Source organism: Beta vulgaris, chromosome 2 (assembly GCF_026745355.1).
Source record: "Beta vulgaris subsp. vulgaris cultivar EL10 chromosome 2, EL10.2, whole genome shotgun sequence".
Classification (NCBI taxonomy): Eukaryota; Viridiplantae; Streptophyta; class Magnoliopsida; order Caryophyllales; family Amaranthaceae; genus Beta; species Beta vulgaris.
The window spans coordinates 5,978,858-5,998,543 of record NC_079203.1 but is presented as its reverse complement, the minus strand read 5'-3'; the positions used below and the strand labels follow the sequence as shown (position 1 = coordinate 5,998,543).

The following is a 19,686-nucleotide window of genomic DNA, read 5'->3' as shown; positions in this document are numbered from 1 at the left end:
CTAATATAAACGAAGAAACAACTTTTTTACAAATCTAAAATATCATATACAAAAGACAACCTGAAAAAATAACTTAAAACAACCTAGCATTTGGAGTAATTATTGTGCCAATTTCAGTTTGGTTCTTGGAACTTACCTTTTTAATCTTCTCAAAATGACTTTTCTTTCTTGCACTTCCTCTCTTTGTTTTTGAACCATACGAGTATAAAATAACCAATGTAGTTGTAGTTGATGAGCATCGAACTTCTACGATTGGTTTTATAGTTAAGACTTTGTTTATAATTGCAGTAGTATTTCCGTAGACTTCTTGGAGTGTCTTTCTTGCATCTTTATTATCTTGACTTTTGAGAATGAGATTGTAGAACTAATTTTCTCGCGGTTTCATATCGCCATGGGGTTAAATTGATTTATCTGTTCATTTCTATTTTCTACACTTTTCTCTTTACATATCTAATCCACCTTTTGTACATATACTTATGTAGTATTTTTGTGATTGAACGCATGTGCACGATTCTCAAGGCATGAAAATACAACAATCCTAGCAACATAACTATTACTTCAACGAATAAATTAATAACTAATAACATTTAGGTATCAGTTATGTTTTTCAAATGCAAAAGTTAAGTTTTCGGTACCAAAAGTGATATGATATGTTTCTTTAAAGTTTTTGCAAGTGCAAGTTATCATCTAACAATGGATTGTATATATTAACCTTTGTGATGAATATGTGTCAAACTCTTCTTTCACTTCAAACATGATAAACATCCTATTAGGTGAAAAAACAAAGTAAGTGTTTGTTGATATTGTCATTGCAAATTCGTGCTCGATCAAATATTTTACTTACATCCAAATTAAACATCCAATGCAGGTTGTATGCAGAGAATGGAGGAGGAAAACAATACATGTTTTAGGGCATCTCGATGGATTAGAAAGAAAGAAAGAAAGAATGTTTATGTGTGATACTGAAGTTAGGGCCAATAAAATGCATTATAATCTGGAATATATGATATAAGTAATATACTCTAGCGCTTAACTAATATACTCCAACGCTTAACTAGTATACTTTAGCGCTTAACTAATTCATCCAGAAGCAATTTAAGGCTAGTATAACTAATAAGTGGAAGCGCTTAACTAATTCTACTGCTGGTTTGATGCACGTGTGTGATGTCAGCATGACATCAGCAGTCTCACGTTAACACTTACCTGAGACGGTCTCTCCAAAAACGGACTCATTCGTTATTAGGGTGTTTCACAATGATAATACTGGCATGTATCCACATTTTTCTGTTTAAATTGTGATTGTACAAAGAAAGCAAGCCTTATTTTATCATACAATTACATGGGCCATGTTTAATGCTCTCTCCCTTCTGTTCTTGTGCCATTTATAAATCTATTAGCTTGGAATAGGAGTATGTTATGTTACATAAAAACAAATAAGAGAAAGTCCTTAGAAAAAATGTGAAAGATGAGCTGCTGCTGCATCTTTTCTAGTAAATGTTATTCTTTCATAGGTGGTGAAAAATGTAATACTTCAGCGAGCCTACACAAACTTCTCTCATGACTATATCCTTAAAATGTACAACCTTGTACATACCATATTGGAAAAAATCGCAAAAATATTGGACAAAAAATATCAGAAAAAGAATGCAAAATGAAAAATGTGTAAAGAATGCAATGCAAATCTATTACTGCACGGAGGCAAACTCTTTTCAATCTGAGTATCTGGAAGAACTCAATTCTGCTTTTCTCTTCCCTTGGACCTTGCTATATGAGGGAACACTGTCTGAATATTGTGAGCCCTCAAATCTTGCCTTGTTAAAATTCCAATTACAGGATATATCTGGAAGAAGAAGAAAAGAAGTTGATTAGTTGTAGGATATTCTGGTGTTTTTCAGTTAGAAAGTTCATAGTTTCGAAACTCGTAGGAATAGATCACCCCTAAGAGGTATTATTCCCTAAAGAATATTGCATTTGCATCAGTCAGGTACTTTAAGAAAATTAACTTGTAACTTACCCCAGCTCCTTGATATTTGGGCACAATGAGCAGATGACGAAGTGCAACCTGCCTGAACAATACCATTGCCTTTGCTGCAGACATGTCCTCTACCACGGTATAAGGAGTTTTGTTTGTGAAAGGATGTAGATCAACATACATCTCCATTTCACGCTTTGATATGGCTACTTGTTCGAAGTCAAGGTCTCTTTCTGCCAATTCAACCCACGTAAACTTCTCTCGCACTTCCCATTCTTCTGTTTTTCTTGGTTGCTCCAGGAACCACTTCTTCTTCAGCACAGCAACGAGATGAGCTCTTAGAATTAACCCATGCAGCTCCCTTGCCTTTGTTCCATCACTTGTTGGGATTGTGACATCATCATCTATGACTGGGAAGCCATTGTGTGTAGTATTTTTCAGTACATCTACAATACGAGATACCTTCTCAAGTCCTCGAAGACTAACTAATGGAGGCTTTACATCAGCAAGCTCTCCAACACTGATATTCCTCATCCATGGTTCAGGGTTTGCATCTAAGAAAGGTAAGCCCTTCAACTCTAATATGATCTCATAAATGCTCGGGTTGAAGCAATCCCCTACTGATTTTGCAATGAGAAGCACGAGCATTGTTACAGGGAGTAACAATAGGTTGTTGGTGAGTTCAAGGAAAATTACACAAAGTGAGACAGTCATCCTCATCGAGCCAGCCATGAGAGATGCTGCGCCTAGGACTGCATAAAGCCCCCGATCAATACTTGTGTAACTTCCCATGGCAATGCCAAGCAAACGCCCATATGCTGAACCCATGAGAATGATAGGTAGGAAGAGTCCAGAAGGCACAGCAATGCCAAAGGTAAAGATTCCCAGGATACAGTAGAGTACAAAGTATATAACAAGAGAGACTGGGCGAAACTCTCCAGGAGTATTTGTAGAAAAGATGTTTCGTACAGCATCATCGTTGGTAGAAAAGAATAAGCTGGCGAGGTCATTGTAATAGCCTGTTGGGCAGTTGAATCTCTTGTAGTTCCCAGTTCTTCCAGTTGTGGAGCACTCAGAATTTGATAGGGATGGATCACATTCTGTGCAGCTCACAAAAAAGGGTAGGCCATACAGGCACACAGAAGTGAATACTGAGACTGTAAGACTTAGAAGGATCTTTGCTAACTTTCCCCTCCTGCAGCAGGACAAAGTAGCTTCAGAAACAATGATAATAAAACTTACGAATATCCTATTTTGTTAATGTACTTGGTCAATACTATTTAGAACATCATATTAGATAACTAATTGATGTTTTTAAGAACCAAATCATGGTTCAGCAGGGTTTACTCCAGACTAAGTGTAACAAACTCATTTAACATGAGTTCATGAATTAAGGATATAGCAATGTAATTTATGTGCAATTTTAAATGAGTTCCATGTGGACTATCATGTAATGCATCTATTATTAGGAACTTTATCATTTTGATCGAGACTTCTATTATCATAGATATGCAAGTATGGATATTTATGAACATAAGTGAAGATAACGACTTTTTGCTAGCTACATCATCTTGGGCATTCACAAGGGATAATTCCTACAAAATTACACAACTTACAATACCACCTCTTTAATCATTTGTAGGGTCTTTGGAAGGATAATATTTTAGAGATAGTAGAATGAGTACATATAGTGTTAGATGTATGATCAACAAGGGAACCGGATATACCACTCCAAGGCACGGAAACTACAATTTCCTATTAGTTTAATTTTGCCCCTCTAGGATCGATGGGTTAACACGTAATAACCATTGAGATACAATGGAGAGAACAATTCACATAGATGATCTTCTAAGTGAATCAACAAGAACTTTGTGTTTGATATTTGTGAAGAACACTTGAAAGAAAGAGTACAAGATTGTCTCTCAAGAGAAGCAAGTTTGTTCTGTGAAAAATGAAAATTGAATTTCTCCAATTAGACCATTTGGAAAGAAGTTAATCTTCATATATTAACTTAAAGAGGTTAATGATGATGTGTCATCATCCTAAGTGATTAAGAAGATCCTTATTCAATCACTTAAAACTGGACAAAAACGAACTATCGCAAAGCAACGGATTGAAACCATCAAAATCAAAACTCGCAGCGAAAAAGACAGAAGCAAATCGCACGATGCGATACAGATCGCACCTCGCGACCAGCAGGGTCACACCCCGCTTCTCAAACCCTTTTTCGCGTGCTCGTGTTTCCTTTCTTTTGTCCAACCTCCATAAGACCATTCCAAACAAACTAAAGCCCATTTAACTATAAATGTTCCAACATATAGAAGTGCTTATCTTGTTGGAGCCTTTTTTTGCAGACCTTTATGAATGAAAGTGGTATCATATTATTGTTTAATCAAACATCTAGAGAAAATAGAGAGGCAAGATTACTATGTGAGAGAAGCTTCCGCCTTCCGCCCACTGCGGAGTTCAACCCGAGGATTTATCTATAAATAGTGAAGGGTTTGAATTTCCTCAAAAGTGAATTATGTAAAGTAAATGCCAGCAATCTGAAGATGGTTTTCCTCTTTCACGCACAAAGTCACATGTGGGAGTTTTGCTCATGTTTCTTATTGGAAGTCTTTTCTAGTCGTTAGAGTGATTTGAGAAATTGTTATTTCAAAAGTGTATTAATTTGAGAAGAAACTGTGGATTAGCTAAAGAGACCAGAATAGGATTATACAGTGCTTACTCATTGATGAGACTGTAAAGTCTCAGAACTTTGTGCAGGACATAGTTGTAAAGGCTTCCGAGAACACCACCAATGAGTCCTATGAGAGCGATAGGGAGGATATCCATCAAGTGATAACGCACAGTAACATTGCTGACATCAAACATGATTAGTCCTCCATTGCCAAAAAGCCCACATTTTCCAGAACTGCAGAACTCAATGAAAGCCCTGAGCACTACTACCACAACTGCTGTACTAAAGAAAGTTCTCCAGAGGAGAGCACTCCTCCACCATGTTGCCACTTCTTCCAGAGCAAAAAGCACCCCTCCTACTGGGGACCTAAAAGCTGCACAAACTCCTGCAGAAGCACCACAGGTGATTAGGTCTCTCCGATCTCTGTCATTGTTCATGATACGATACCACCGCCATTTGACACGATTCTTTTCTGTTCCACCCTGGCCAAGTAAGGATGCAATACATGATCCGATGTGCACCAAGGGCCCTTCTTTACCAAGGTCTAAGCCAGCAGCGACTGCTCCAATGCTCCCAATAATCTGTCGCAGCAACAATTAGTAACCAATACAACCATTACCCAGGAATTGAACTAGTTCATTCCTTAGTGTTAAACATTTAATTATGCAAGTCTAGTACCATAGTATAGGTCATTGTTAATCATAAACCAAAAATGTGACCATAATATTAGTCATAAAATATATTCATTACTTAATATCATTTTATGCAAGTATTTGAAATATCATCCACTTTTAGTTGACACTACTTGTATGATCATAATGTACAAGAAGCCAATTAAACCATATTGCTACTTTCTTCACCTGATAAAGCTAAAATCCTTTACAATTTTGGTCTTGAGATACAAAAAGGCATAGAGAGTAGAGATGGATGGAATTCTATGAGTTTATCTTCTGAAATTTTGATCAGTGACATCTAGAAAACAATTCTATATTGGATCATGTGTCAAAATACCATTCATGATCAACTTCATTTTGAGATCTTTATGAATCAAACATGCAACTCTGCCAGTGAGTTGCCACTCGGTGCCAACCCAAGCGGCAAGCCTATATAAAGGAGTAGGGTGGGAATATGGGACAACCAGCGTATTTAGTCACATCCATGAGCATGCGAAGAAAAATCTAACCTTAACAAACAATGTTGGTGCCCCATACATGTTGGGAGTATCAATACCATTAAGGTAAGCTTTAATCTCAGGTATACCAGGTCCAGCAGCAGTAGGAGCAAAGAATACAACCAGCACTGTGGAACTTAGAGTCAATAGGAAGTTGGCCCCTGTTAACATAATCAACCCCATTACATACCTGCATCCAGAAAATGTACCCTCAAAACTCCGCGCAAAAGATTCCCAGCTTACTTATTGGCTTTGTGAAAGAGAAAGAAAACAACATTAAACTAGAAGTCATACCTCTTCTCCTCAATATAGCCAGAAACAAGCAGCAATTTATATCCTGCAATATTCTCAACTGCTAGATTGATGAGGGTAGCAACAAGGCCAGTCAAGAGTCCCACAAGAAATGCAAGTTTCCATTTCAAGAAGACGTATTGTAATACTTGGACTTTGGATCGACTTCTCCAATCCTGCTTGAACAGATCATTCTCATTGATTCTGCAACAGTATAGAAACAAACTCCTGAGTCCTGAAACCACTAAACTTGAAAACTACAGAAGACGGAGACAGAAGAGTGAGAATACATACTCATAATCAAGGCTCTCGATATATGAAACCTTTGCTCCCACCATAGCTAAGTGGCTAGCAGAGAGTGTTCTGTTTCTCTTTAAAAGAGGTTGGTGTAGGACATTGCTTTCAAGGTCCGCGTCTCCATTTGCAACTGCTTCTGCTTCCATACTTGGTGTGCTGGCTAACTCACTCATGCACGCTGACTCGTCTATTGCATTCGAGCTGGTGTTATTTGAGGGTGGTTCTCCAGCTGCTTCCATGATTTTTACAGGTTCTTCTATAGTTGGGTTACTTGAATCTCAGTCTTTGGCGCTCCCCTTAGTTCATATTCCCTATGATCCAATATATAGGTCGTCTTAGCAATATTCACGCTTATAATAAAAATTAGTTATATTTAGTTGAAGTTGAATTACTATCATATAATGATAAATTGTATTTGATATTGTAAAGTGCCACTTCATGTTGCATTCATACAGTCGAACTACCTATATTTTGGATCAAAAGCAATTAGCTAATTGACGTATATTTATAATGAAAGGGAGTTTTCTTGAAGTTAGGTGGCTTATATCCTATCCTTACTCAATGCTAATACAAAGTTCCACCAAAGATTACATGAGATCAGGTACAGGTTTACAAGCATGAAATGGACATGGAAAATTGTTATCTTAAAGAAACGACACGACACGACACGAGTACAAGAAATAAGTAGCATAATATGTATAGAAAGTCAAAATTTGTGCTTTTTTCCTTTACAAATCACTTAATATAACATCTAAAAAAGTTAGATTAAAAGCCAAACATATAAGATAAAAGACTTAGGTCCTACTTACAATCCAAAGATGAATGCAAAGTCAAAATATTTTTAAAAACCAAAAGCAAAAGTTGTTAGCAAGATAGATACAAAGTGCACTACCATGAATTAGGATACTCTCTATTTCTTTTCATTCTATTTTTGGTCTCTAGATTGTGACCCCTAAAATTAGAAAATATAAAATCCGGAAAGAAACTTCTTTATCTTTCCACTCAATGCAATCCTAGTGGTTAATTTCTATTATATATGAGAACTCTTGAGTACTTTAATGTCTGCCTTTTTGACCAATATACCCCTACTTAAAACAGAAAATACAAATTGCAGTCCTCTAATATGGAAAAAAAATCGATCCCTAAAAAGCGTGCATAACAGTTGCATCTCATGCATGCAGAGCGTGCATATAAGGCTAGTATAAGGAAAGGAATGGAGAGATCCCGGCTATTATTAAGTATATACACACACCAAATTGATAATTTATAACGTGATCTATTAAAAAAAAAACCTAATCAAATTGATTTTATTTAATTTACTAATATACATGTCGGCAATATAAAAACTTGCCAACATTTGACTAAATGAAAGTATCAACATCTTTGATCTCCACCTTCAAAAAAGAATTATCAAAGTTCTTTCATACTACCTCATTAAACAATAAATTAATCACACAAAGCAATTATCTTGTAACACAAATAAAAATAGAAAAAACAATGACAATTTTATTCAATTCTTTCCAAGTAGCATACACATATAGCAAAAACAGACACAGACAATAATTGAGCTTAACAGTAGTAGATCAAACACAAATTAACCATAATTGAACTGCCTCCATCCAAAAGTAATAGTCATAATCAGTGTTACCTAATTCATTAATCCCATGCAAATTGCAAATTTAGACAATCGAATTATGGTCGATTTTGGTTTATTTTTGGCCCATTTTGAATAAAATGCAAATTTAAAAGACGAATTAGGTAATACTGGTCACAATACCGCAATTTTATTCAACTACGTACAAGTGCTTGAGTAAGTTCTAAAGAGGTTGGAGAGGTCCCACGTTCGACTTTAATGTAGGAAGCACTTATTGAGAGCGCCTTACCTCCCATTTGGGTTTATCAGGGCCAATTCTAAATTAATCGGAATCTAGTAGGCTCTGAATTACCAACTCTCGAAAGAGAGGTAACAGTATTTTTGAATAGTAGTACATAAAATATGTAACCCAAGTGTTTTTTTTTTTTTTGTTACAAAGCGATTAAGCACAGTAATGTAGACAGGATTTTATCCCGAGTTAACTACTAACCGTACAAGACTCTACCAACTAAACTAAACGATATCCACATAAGTCACTCACCTGTGCTACCACCGGCCTGCCTGAGTCCACACTCGTGCTGAAACCGAACGAAGAGATAGTGAGTGAGTGTGAGAGAGCTAAACAGAGGAAGTGAAGATGGTAGATCTTGAAGAAGAGTGATGAGATAGAAAGAGAAGTGAAGACTCGAGAAAGAGAGAGAGAGAAAAGTGAAAGATGTTTTTTTCTGGTATATTAGTGTGGCGCGCAGGTAAAGTTTAACAAATTTTCAATCTTTCTGTTTCCTTTTTATTGCAAAAGTTTTATGATGAGTCTGGCTGTATCGTGAGTATGGTATATTCAAAATTATTTTTATTTTTTTACTTATTACTTATTTATAATCATCTAAATAAGTAAAATGTATCTAATAAAAGGAAGTTTCGAATGACTAAAAATTAGTATTGAATATATCATGTACATGGTATACCCAGATGTATAATAAAACTTTTTTTAAGGATTTTTTAACTACACTAATACAAATTTTTGTCCGTTCTCTTGCAATAATACTTAATTTTGATTATTTTTCAATAATACAAACTTTGCATCAAAATTCCTCAAGTAGGTTAAGTTGACTTGTAACCGATAAAAACAAGTAAAAAAAAATTACAAAATGATATTTTTTCTTTCTCCCTCCTCCCCCACCACCACTCCCACCTGAATCACCTCAGCTTGTTACCTCCTACAACAAGTTAACAACCGGTATTGTCGTACTTGAAGAATTTTAATCAAAAGTTTGTATTATTAAAAAATAATCAAAAGTTTGTATTATTACGAAAAAACCGAGAAAAGTTTGTATTATTCTTGTTAAAAATTCTTTTTTATTGTAATTGTTACCATAAATAATTGGAGGGGTGAACACGTGGCACTCCTAAATGAATCTGGATTCAAATCCAGCCACATGATTCATGCACATCCACATGCATAGCAATGGCAATGAGCACATGAAAGGAAGAGAGTAGATGGAGTGTGTGTATTGTCTTTCTCTTTTATATCTATGCCAGATCAGCAATTAATGTTTGGGAGATGGACACGTGTCAGATCTAAGTGGATGGAGAAGAACACATCAATGGTGGGAAATAGATATGGCTCTTGAGGTAACCAAAGGCCATCTTATCCAACTATGATTGATCACGGAAGTCATGGAGGTACAAATTTTTTTTTAGAAAAAAAAACAAGATTTAGGTTGATTGGATGTGAGAATTGTGACTTTTTTTAAAAAAAAATACATCTTATTACCTAATTTGGTGGGGGTTAAGATATAGTTTGCGTCTTATGTATGTTACACTATAACTTATTGTTTATTGTGTAACCTGCATAATTACATAGATAGACTTCAACAAGAATAATATAGTTTATACAAATAATGACATGAATTTCATGTAATAATTTTGTCATTTATTTTATGTCATTTTAGTTTTTTTTACAAAAAAATCGGTGATTTATAAGTCACTACAACATAAATTATGGTGTAACAGTTACATCCAAAAAATTGTGTAATTTATTTTGTTGGAAATTAGGTGGTGATTTAGTTAAGAGAAGTTTTTCCTCTACTCGAACTGTATCTTATAAAAATTGTTATGCTTACATAGAGTTTAGCATGAGAGGAAAAATAGGGTTTAACATCAATTTTGCTACATTTATTGAAATTTGATAATTTTCGTAACATTATAAATATACTTAACTATAAACTTTTTAAGTTCTAGATATATAATTAAAGATAATAGTTGATTTATGGAAAAAAAATTGTAGTAATATTGGTTTTGTATTTTTCATTTGACTATGTCAAGTTCTAGCTAGTCTTCATAGTTCATGGGGAGAAGTTAGCCGATCAAATCCAAGAAAACCTTTACTATGCCCCGATGTTTGAACTTGAAATTTTGTATATTTATATATGGAATTAGATTTTTCAAAGGTTCTATAATTTGTTTCATGAAAATTTGTAGGGGATCAAAATTGGCTTAGTATGTATAGCCAATGGATTATTCATACTTTTATTTGATTAAGTTAAAGATATTCAATGTGTCAAAATTAATAGTTTAACATTTGTCAAAATTAATAGCTTAACACAAAATGTTATAAACTACAACATGTGTGTTGAACAACCTTTAATTTCATTGATTTTGGGAGGATCGAGTGAACAAATATTTAAGGGCTATGAACTTTTTATATAAAATTTAGACGTATAATAAATACAAGCTTTTATATTGACATAATATTTATACAACATATTTATACAACATACCATATGTGATAAACAGTGTATTTCACGCGCTTGAAGTTAGAAATATAGATATGTTGGTATATATGTACTCCATAAATTTACAAAATCCCTTTGAAAAAACACTTCCTTTGTTTAATTATGAATGTAATATATTGACTTTTAAACAATTAATATCCTATTATTGATTGTGTTTATTTTCCAATAAATGAATATAAAATGAAGTTGTCATATAATACATGTTGTCATATTAGTGCTAATGTGTCACATATGTTCTTAAAACAACTTTTTTTTTAACTAGTAATTTTTATGTCGGGCCACGCCTTGGGTAAGGAAATTTTATTTAATAATATTTTACTTTGAAATAATAACTTCAAATATCACTTTAGTGGTTATAACTTTATTATATAAACGCATAGTCACGGTCACGATATCAAATCTTACCTAATGTAAAAAAAAAACAACTATTGTATGTGGATTACATGTAGTATAACATTTTAAGAAAGAGCGTCACGTGGCATCGTTTCTTATTTAGGAACATCTTTTAATATATTAGTATAGATAGATTAATCAAAATTTTAAATTATTAATAATTAAAATTATGCATTAACAAACATGTTTTTAAGACATTGCAATTTTAAAAAAATAGAAATATATTATATATTCAAAAAGTTATTTTTGACAAGGCACCTAATTCTTCGGAACTTCTTTATCATATGCGGAGAAACTGAGAAAATACAAGGGACTAGGACAGTTTATTAATCAATAGTACAATGGAAGACCGGCATTTTTTCTTTCTTTCATCTTTTTTTTGGATAAATTGGGATGAAGACAGTTGACACTTGGGACAGTTCAATCACAAATTCAAGATTTCATTATTTTATTTTTGTAACTGTATTTTTGAAAATTGGATTTTTGTTCCCATTCCCACTTATTGATTTTGGACGGTGGTTACTTGTGTTTGTGGTCTTGATGAGTTCTTTCTAGCTAGTTTAACACCAACACTACTATAATCTATAACTATTTTCTGGCCCTGGGTAATGTAACAGGTTTTTTTTTACTTGTTACATGTTGGATTATTGGCAGTGGCTTTAACCTTGGTTGTGAATTTGTGATAGTGACTCTTTCGTGCTTTTATGTAGGGAGTATTATAAGTTATAAATACATGTTTATTTATAATTGTAAAAAGAGACTAATAAACTAACAAGAAGTTACTTATAGCTGCTGTATTTATTTATTTTTTATAAGGAAAGGAAAACTTAGATAGGCTCCATTAATTCGGGGGCCAACCTAAAATATCCTTGCGGATGATAAGAGAGAAATCAACATCATACGGAGGGAAGGAGTAAACAAGCGAAGAGCACGAATGGCCTTTGTTAGCCATAAAGTCCGCCGCACGATTAACCTCCTTGAAGATGTGGACCACTTGAAAGGAATTGATCTGCTCTAGGTCCCTACCTGCATCAGAAATAATATTAGCAATCTCCCACGGAACACGTCAAGAACTTCGGAGCGAATTGATGACCGCAAGTATAAATATCTGTTGTATAATTAATATCAGGTAGTTAGCTCTTAGCTTCCTGATTCATTCATTCTCTTATTTTTTTGATTGAATGACAATACACACACATTCTCTCATCTTCTTTCTTCTATATGGTATCAAAGCCACAATCTCACGAAGAGATTGAGGTTTTTCCCTCTTGCGATTCAATTTGTTTCTTGATCTGTTTCATAAAATTGTTTAAATAGATTGAGATTGTTGTGAAATTTCTTGATCTAATTTGTTCTGATTAATCGAAATTGTTTCGTTTCTGCAATTTCTTGATTTGATTTGTTTGATTACTCGTAGTTCTGTGAGTTCATCAAATTTTTCTTCATTCTTCTTTGAATTCTAAAAGACGAATGGCTGAAAGTGCTTCACATGTGGTTCCAAATGTGGCGAACAATTCTTCACAGAATGACAACAATGGAGGTAATCTGGATCCTCTTTTTATTGCGAATTCTGATAATCCTACATCTTCTCTAGTGTCCACTCTATTCTCTGGTTCGAATTTTAGTCGTTGGAGTATGAATGTTAATGTAACACCCCCAAAATCCATACGCGTCTACAACTACGTCGCATCGACTTTGGGAGTGTTACCGCCGCGATGAAACGCAAGGCATAATAAGAAAGAACGTTAACTTAAAACATTGTCACGAAAACTGAAATGCAGCGGAAATAAAGATGTAACTACAACTCGAGAATCATCGACGACCCATTTTATTCAAACCACAAACCATTTATTTAAGTCCTAGAAAATCCAATAGTACTTAATTCAAAATGCTTTAAATTCAAATACTAAAGACTATCCCCCGTATGCTCGATATCATGCAGCAGCACCAGCACACTTAGTCTGCTCCCCATTGTAGCATCAATGGTTCATCACAGGTCAACAAACACATAATAACACACAATCAGCTATGCTGAGTACATAATGAACCATTGAATGCATATAAACATAAACAACGTAGTAATGAACCATCCTAAGCATGATACTACAATACGTTACATCCTTTAATCTTTATTTATTTGGCATCGAACGGACACTGTCATCTTACTAGAATCATACGGGCTACTGAATCCTTAATAGACAACTTGGTCTATTAGATGAAATGCAAATACGGTTTCGTTCCGTCTCATACCCATCACCTTAGTATGCATACCCCTAAGATCGTACGGAACCTTCCGCCTACTTGAGTTATCAAAATTATAAGGACACTACTGTCATCACAGTAGGCCTGCGTAGGAGTGTCGAACAAGTCTCACACTCCCCCCATTGTTCATCACTTGTAGGGAGTTCAACTACAAGTTATTACCATAATTCACTTTTTAATACTGTCCATTCATTTCATAACCACATAGAGTCATTTACATGTTCTCTTAGTTACAGTACTCAAATCGTATCTCTTGTAACACTCTTGTTACACTATGGATCAGATTAATATGAATACAATGCTCATGTTCATAATACGATAGAATTACGCATTCCAATGCAACATATCGACTTCAAATCACAAACATCTAACCAAACAATCTCAACAATCAAACGTTCCCTATCATGCTTCTAGGTTCCAATAGAATAAATTGCAACCTAATCATGATACTAGTACTTGGGATTAAACTGGTACGCTTAAGTACCTTGTAACGGAGAATTTTCGATGTATTAACCGAACGTGCCGCTTATGAAATTGGGACCTAAACGATTAAGTAAATACTTTAGTGCTACGTCCTTGACGACTTAGTAATTCGAAATATAAACGATAACTAGACTCATTGTTCATGAACTTCCGTTACTTTTCTATTCTAATGAGTTTAGCGTCTTTTAGGAGTCAAAGTTAGTGAGCAAACTAATCTTAGTTAGTGTAATTAGTCCACTACCTTTACCAAACCCAATCAAGTCATAAGTGCAACCTAGTCTTATGTCCAAAAGTCAGGTTCGCATAATAAGATTGTACCTCCAACTAATAACAGTAATATAATTTGTTCTACTTCCCATCTTACTTAATTACAATTCGAAACCAGATTCACAACTAAAATCAGAATAATGAATTAAACTAATTATACAGCCTAATTAGTTAATAATTAACTTGAATTACAAATTAATTAATTACAACTTAATATAATTATAAAACCAGAATATAATATTAAACTAATATAATATTATATACATATTAGGTTTTATACCGCTAAACTCACCGGCGACGAAGTCCGGCGACGACTACCTGCACACCACCACCCTCGCGCAACGCTTGCACCACTCGAGGTCTAGCCCTCGCCTTCTCGCACAGCCGCACACACCAACGTCGCACAAGCCGACTGATCGGACACCACACATACGCACAACCCTCGACGACTCGTCGCTCGATCGCACCGCACCCCAGCAGCGACGACTCGACGCTCGTCGCGCAGCACCCCAGCAACGACGACTCGATGCTCGTCGCACAACACGCCAGCACTCGACTCGCACACCCGTCGAATCTCGTCGCACAACAACACTCTCAACTACCCTCGTCGTACAACTGCTCGCACAAACTTCAAGCGTTCGTCCGACACTCGCGTCACACACGTGAGCCACGCACAAGCCTCGAACGCGAACGCTCGCACTCCCTCACTTCACACCTTCAAACACCACACACTCGCACACCAAATCTCGTCTCCATCGACGGGATTCCGAGGAGACGACGAGGGAGAAAGACAGAAAATTTGTGAGAGAGGGAAAGGACAACTGAGAGAGAAGAGGGAGGTTGAGAGAGAAGAAAGGAAAAGTGGCTAAGAAGGAGAGAGAGGAATTTAGGGTTTCTGAAGTTTTTTTTGTTTTTCTCTCCTATTTATAGTCTAGCATAACTAGGTCTAAATAAACTCGGTTTAGTCTTTTAAAATTACGAAATTAACTAAACCGACCCATATTATTATTCTTCTATAAATAATACTAAAATACCTTTTTATTAACTTCTTTATATTTTCTTAATTCTAAGGAATTAATTCCAAAAATACGGAGTATTACAGTTAAACGTGCTCTTATTGCAAAGAACAAGGAAGGATTTATTACTGGATTTTTACCTAAACCTGATGTTAGTGACAAAAATTTTCATAAATGGACTAGAGCTGATTACATGGTGATGAGTTGGATTCTCAGCTCTATAAGTCCAACTATTGCGGATGATTTTGCTTATGTGACAAATTCTAATGATCTGTGGCAAGAACTGAATGAGAGATTTGGACAGTCTAATGGTCCATTGATATATCAATTGAAGAAAGAAATTGATGGATTAAGGCAGGAAAATCTCACTATAATTGCTTATTATGGTAAGATTAAATAGCTTTGGGATGAGCTGAAGTCATTAAGGTTGTTTCCTACTTGTCATTGTGGAGCTCTTAGTCAATGTACTTGTTTCTTTCTCAAGAAACTGACTGATCTTGAAGCTGAAGATAAGCTTATGCAATTCTTGCTAGGCTTAAATAGTGGATTTGATAGCACTGTAACTAATATTATGGCAATGGAACCATTACCTACAATCAATGGAGCCTTCTCTATTACTCAGCAGATTGAAAAACATAAGGAAATCTCTGGTGTTATGGATGTAGGTGAGAGTAGTGCAATGGCTGCACAAAGATATAATCTAGGAGGAGGAGGAGGAATAGGTACTGGAAACTTAAGATTTCAAGGAAAAAGAGACTGGAAGAAAGAGAAATTTGACAAGAAGTGTGATCACTGTAAAGGTACAAGTCATACTATAGACCAATGCTTTAAGCTCATTGGGTATCCAGAATGGTATAATGCCCTAAAATCTACTAGAGGAGGCATTAGTTCAAGCAAAAACAAAGGAAGAAAGTTTGCTGCAAATGTTCATGTGAATTATGAAATTGCTCAAGCTGATTCTCCTTTGGCATCTGAAGAAATTTCATCTGGAAATGCTGGAGGACATGTAGATTCTGAGATGCTAAGCTCTATTTGTTAGGAGGTCATGAAGATGATGAAAGGAAAGATTTCTATTGTATGCAACAATTCATTTGCCAGCTTTGCAGGTAATGCTTATTGGAATGATGATTCAAAGCATGTTTTTCATTGTACATGGATAGTTGATTCCGGTGCATGTGATCACATGGTGTTTGATGAAAAAGTGTTGATTGATAAATACTGGTTGAAGAAATAGATCAAAGTAGGGTTGCCAGATGGATCTCATAGAACTGTGAACATGGCTGGCAGTGTTATCTTAAATGATCAAATGATCATACATGATGTCTTGTTGGTAAATGGATTCAAACATAACTTACTCTTTGTTAGTAAGTTGATAGAAAAGGCTGGTATATTGGTTCGATTTACCAAAGATGCTTGCTATTTTCAGGACCATTCTAAACAGAAGATTCTTGGAACTGGTACAAGGAAAGGAGTTCTTTACTTCTTCAATAGTATATGTGAGATAAATAAAGGTTTTTCCATCTCTTCAACATGTAACAATGTTGCTTCTGATATTGGTATGTTGCCAAATAAAACTGCAGTAGGGAGAAAGAATGCAAAGTCTGTTATTCATGATTTGCCTTTATTACATATTAGACTTGGACATTTATCTTTGTCCAAAATGCAACACATTCCTGGATATGATTGTAAACATATACATGAATATAACTGTTTTATATGTTTACACTTAAAACAACACAAACTGTCATTTCTTGTTAGTAATAGCAGAGCTGATTAATGCTTTGAGATGATCCACATTGATTTATGGGGCCCTTATAGAGTAAATACATTGAATGGTGCTAAGTATTTTCTCACTATAGTTAATGATCACAGTAGGGCAACTTGGACATTCTTACTGCATAACAAGCTTCAAGTTGTTGTAACTATTAGCAATTTCTTGAAAATGGTAGAGACGCAGTTTGCAAAGTGTGTTAAAATAGTTAGATTTGATAATGGAACAGAACTTGTGAAAGAATAATGCTTGACTTTGTTCATGACTAGAGGGATTTTGATCCAAAGAAGTGTGCCCTATGTCCCTCAACAGAATGGTAGAGTTGAGAGAAAACATAGACATCTTCTTGAAATGTCTAGGGCTTTGAGATTTCAGGCCAACTTGCCCAAGAAGTTCTAGGGAGAATGCATCTTAACAGCTACTTTTTTAATCAATAGGCTACCTGTCAAGCTTTTGTCTTGGAAAACACCTTATGAAGTTCTATATGGCAATGTCCCTGATTATACTAGCTTGAGAAGCTTTGGTTGTTTATGTTATGCTTATAAAATAAGTATTAATAGGGATAAATTTGATTCAAGAGCAAGAAAGTGCATTTTTGTTATTTATCCACCTGGGCAAAAGGCTTACAAGTTGTATGACTTGACAACATATGTTACTTTTGTTTCTAGGGATGTGATTTTCTTTTAAACATCCTTTCTTTATCATACAACAGACTCCTTTTTACACACATATCATCCTAATCTTGTTTCCTTTCATACAGAACAAGATGATTCCTTGGATACTTCTTCTACTCCTATGAGAACTCCCACTTATTCTTCTAATTCTTATCATCCACAAAATACTTCCAATTCATCCTTTTCTAATTCACCTTCTCCACCACCAAATACTACCCAACTTTCTGATTCTACATCTGATAGTAATTACTCTCTTACTTCTCCTACTTCCTTCTACTAAACTTGTTGATTGTGTTAACATATATGTGCCTCATCACAATAATTCCTCTATTCCTTCCCCTTCTTCTTCTGACTCATAGTCTTTTGTTGTTAACACTTGTCAAAACAGTGAACCCAAGTACTATAATCAAGCCAAAAATGACCCTAACTGGATTGATGCAATGAATAAAGAACTTGAAGCACTTGAGTTTAATGAAACATGGGAACTAACTTTTCTTACTAAAGGAAAGAAAGTAATAGGCTCAAAGTGGGTTTATAAGACTAAACTGAAACCTGATGGAAGTATTAACAGACACAAGGCAAGGTTGGTTGCTATTGGATACCAACAAGCAGAAGGACAGGATTTCACTCAAACTTACTCACCAGCCAGTTGCTAAATTAGCTACAATGAGGGTTGTTATTGCTCTAGCAACAGTCAAACAATGGCCATTATGTCAACTTGATGTGAATAATACATTTTCACATGGTTTCTTAGATGAAGAAGTATATATGCTTCCTCCTGCTGGGTATTCTAAGGCTGTTGATGGGAAAGTTTGCAGATTAAAAAAATCACTTTATGGATTAAAGCAGGCCAGTAGACAGTGGAACAAAGAACTCACAAAATTCTTAGTTTCACTTGGTTTTATTCAATCCAAATAGGATTATTCTCTATTTACTAGACAACATGATGATGAATTATTGGTGGTTTTAGTATATGTGGATGTTTTGGTCACATGTACATCTTTGTCTCAGATTCAAGATGTTAAAACGGCCCTTGATGTGGCTTTCACAATCAAGGATCTAGGTGACTTGAATTATTTCTTAGGAGTTGAAATCACTAAGACACCTACTAGTACTTTTATGTCTCAGAAGAAATACATAAGAGTTATCCTAGTTGACAATGGTATGGAAGACTGTTCTCCTGTTGTAGCTCCTCTATCTACTGGTTTCAAATTGTCACCAGAAGAAGGTGAACTTTTACCAGAACCAGATGTCTACAGAAGGTTAATAGGGAGACTGTTGTATCTTGGTATCACCAGACCTGATTTGTCTTATGCAGTTCAACACTTGAGTTAGTTTATGCATGCTCCTAGAGCACCACATCTGAAGGCTATTATACATATTGTCAAATATTTGCAAGGCACTATGGATCATGGTTTACACTATGATTAAGCCATTGATTTGAAGATTCATGCCTATAATAATTCTGATTGGAGTAGTTGTCCATTTAGTAGTTGATCACTTAGTGCTTATGCTGTCTTCATTGGGTCAAATTCGGTATCTTGGAAAACCAAGAAACAATCAACAGTGAGCAAATCTTCCACTGAAGCAGAATACAGGAGTATGTCAAATGCAGCTAGTGAATTGGTTTGGTTGCATGGTTTGCTTGAAGATTTACACACTCATGTTCAACTGCCTATCATTCTCTACTGTGATAATAGTTCTGTTGTATTCACTATTTTGATGATGACAAATAATGTGGTTTTTATTTTAGTTAAATGTGATTTAGGTTAGTTTTATTTTTTATTAGATTTAATTTTATGTCTTTAATTAGATTTTGTTCTAGAAGTATAGATTAGATTTATTATTGTTTTATACAATTAGCTTATTAATAAAATATAGAGAATTGATTATGAGTATAATCAAAATTAAGTTATTTAAATTAATTGTTTATAGGAAAAATTGACAATAGAGGTCTGAACTTTGGGTGATAATTTTTAAAAGGTCTGAACTATTGATTAACATGTGTAGGTCCCAATTT

At 34.9% G+C, this 19,686-nt stretch overlaps 2 protein-coding genes across 2 annotated transcripts; one reads left to right on the top strand and one right to left on the bottom strand.

Moving 5' to 3' along the window:
- Positions 1-1,299: 1,299 nt before the first annotated feature.
- LOC104887561 (chloride channel protein CLC-b) lies at positions 1,300-8,723 on the bottom strand. The gene is made up of 7 exons (XM_019248027.3): positions 8,547-8,723; positions 6,409-6,722; positions 6,118-6,318; positions 5,836-6,013; positions 4,701-5,233; positions 2,015-3,167; positions 1,300-1,840 (listed from the first exon to the last, which is right to left on the bottom strand). The coding sequence occupies exons 2-7, from the start codon at positions 6,648-6,650 to the stop codon at positions 1,733-1,735; spliced, it is 2,415 nt and encodes an 804-aa protein (XP_019103572.2). The 5' UTR covers positions 6,651-6,722; positions 8,547-8,723; the 3' UTR covers positions 1,300-1,732.
- A 3,940-nt stretch (positions 8,724-12,663) lies between these two features.
- LOC109134455 (uncharacterized) lies at positions 12,664-16,260 on the top strand. The gene is made up of 3 exons (XM_048638310.1): positions 12,664-12,733; positions 15,308-15,607; positions 15,755-16,260. The coding sequence occupies exons 1-3, from the start codon at positions 12,664-12,666 to the stop codon at positions 16,258-16,260; spliced, it is 876 nt and encodes a 291-aa protein (XP_048494267.1).
- Positions 16,261-19,686: the final 3,426 nt, after the last annotated feature.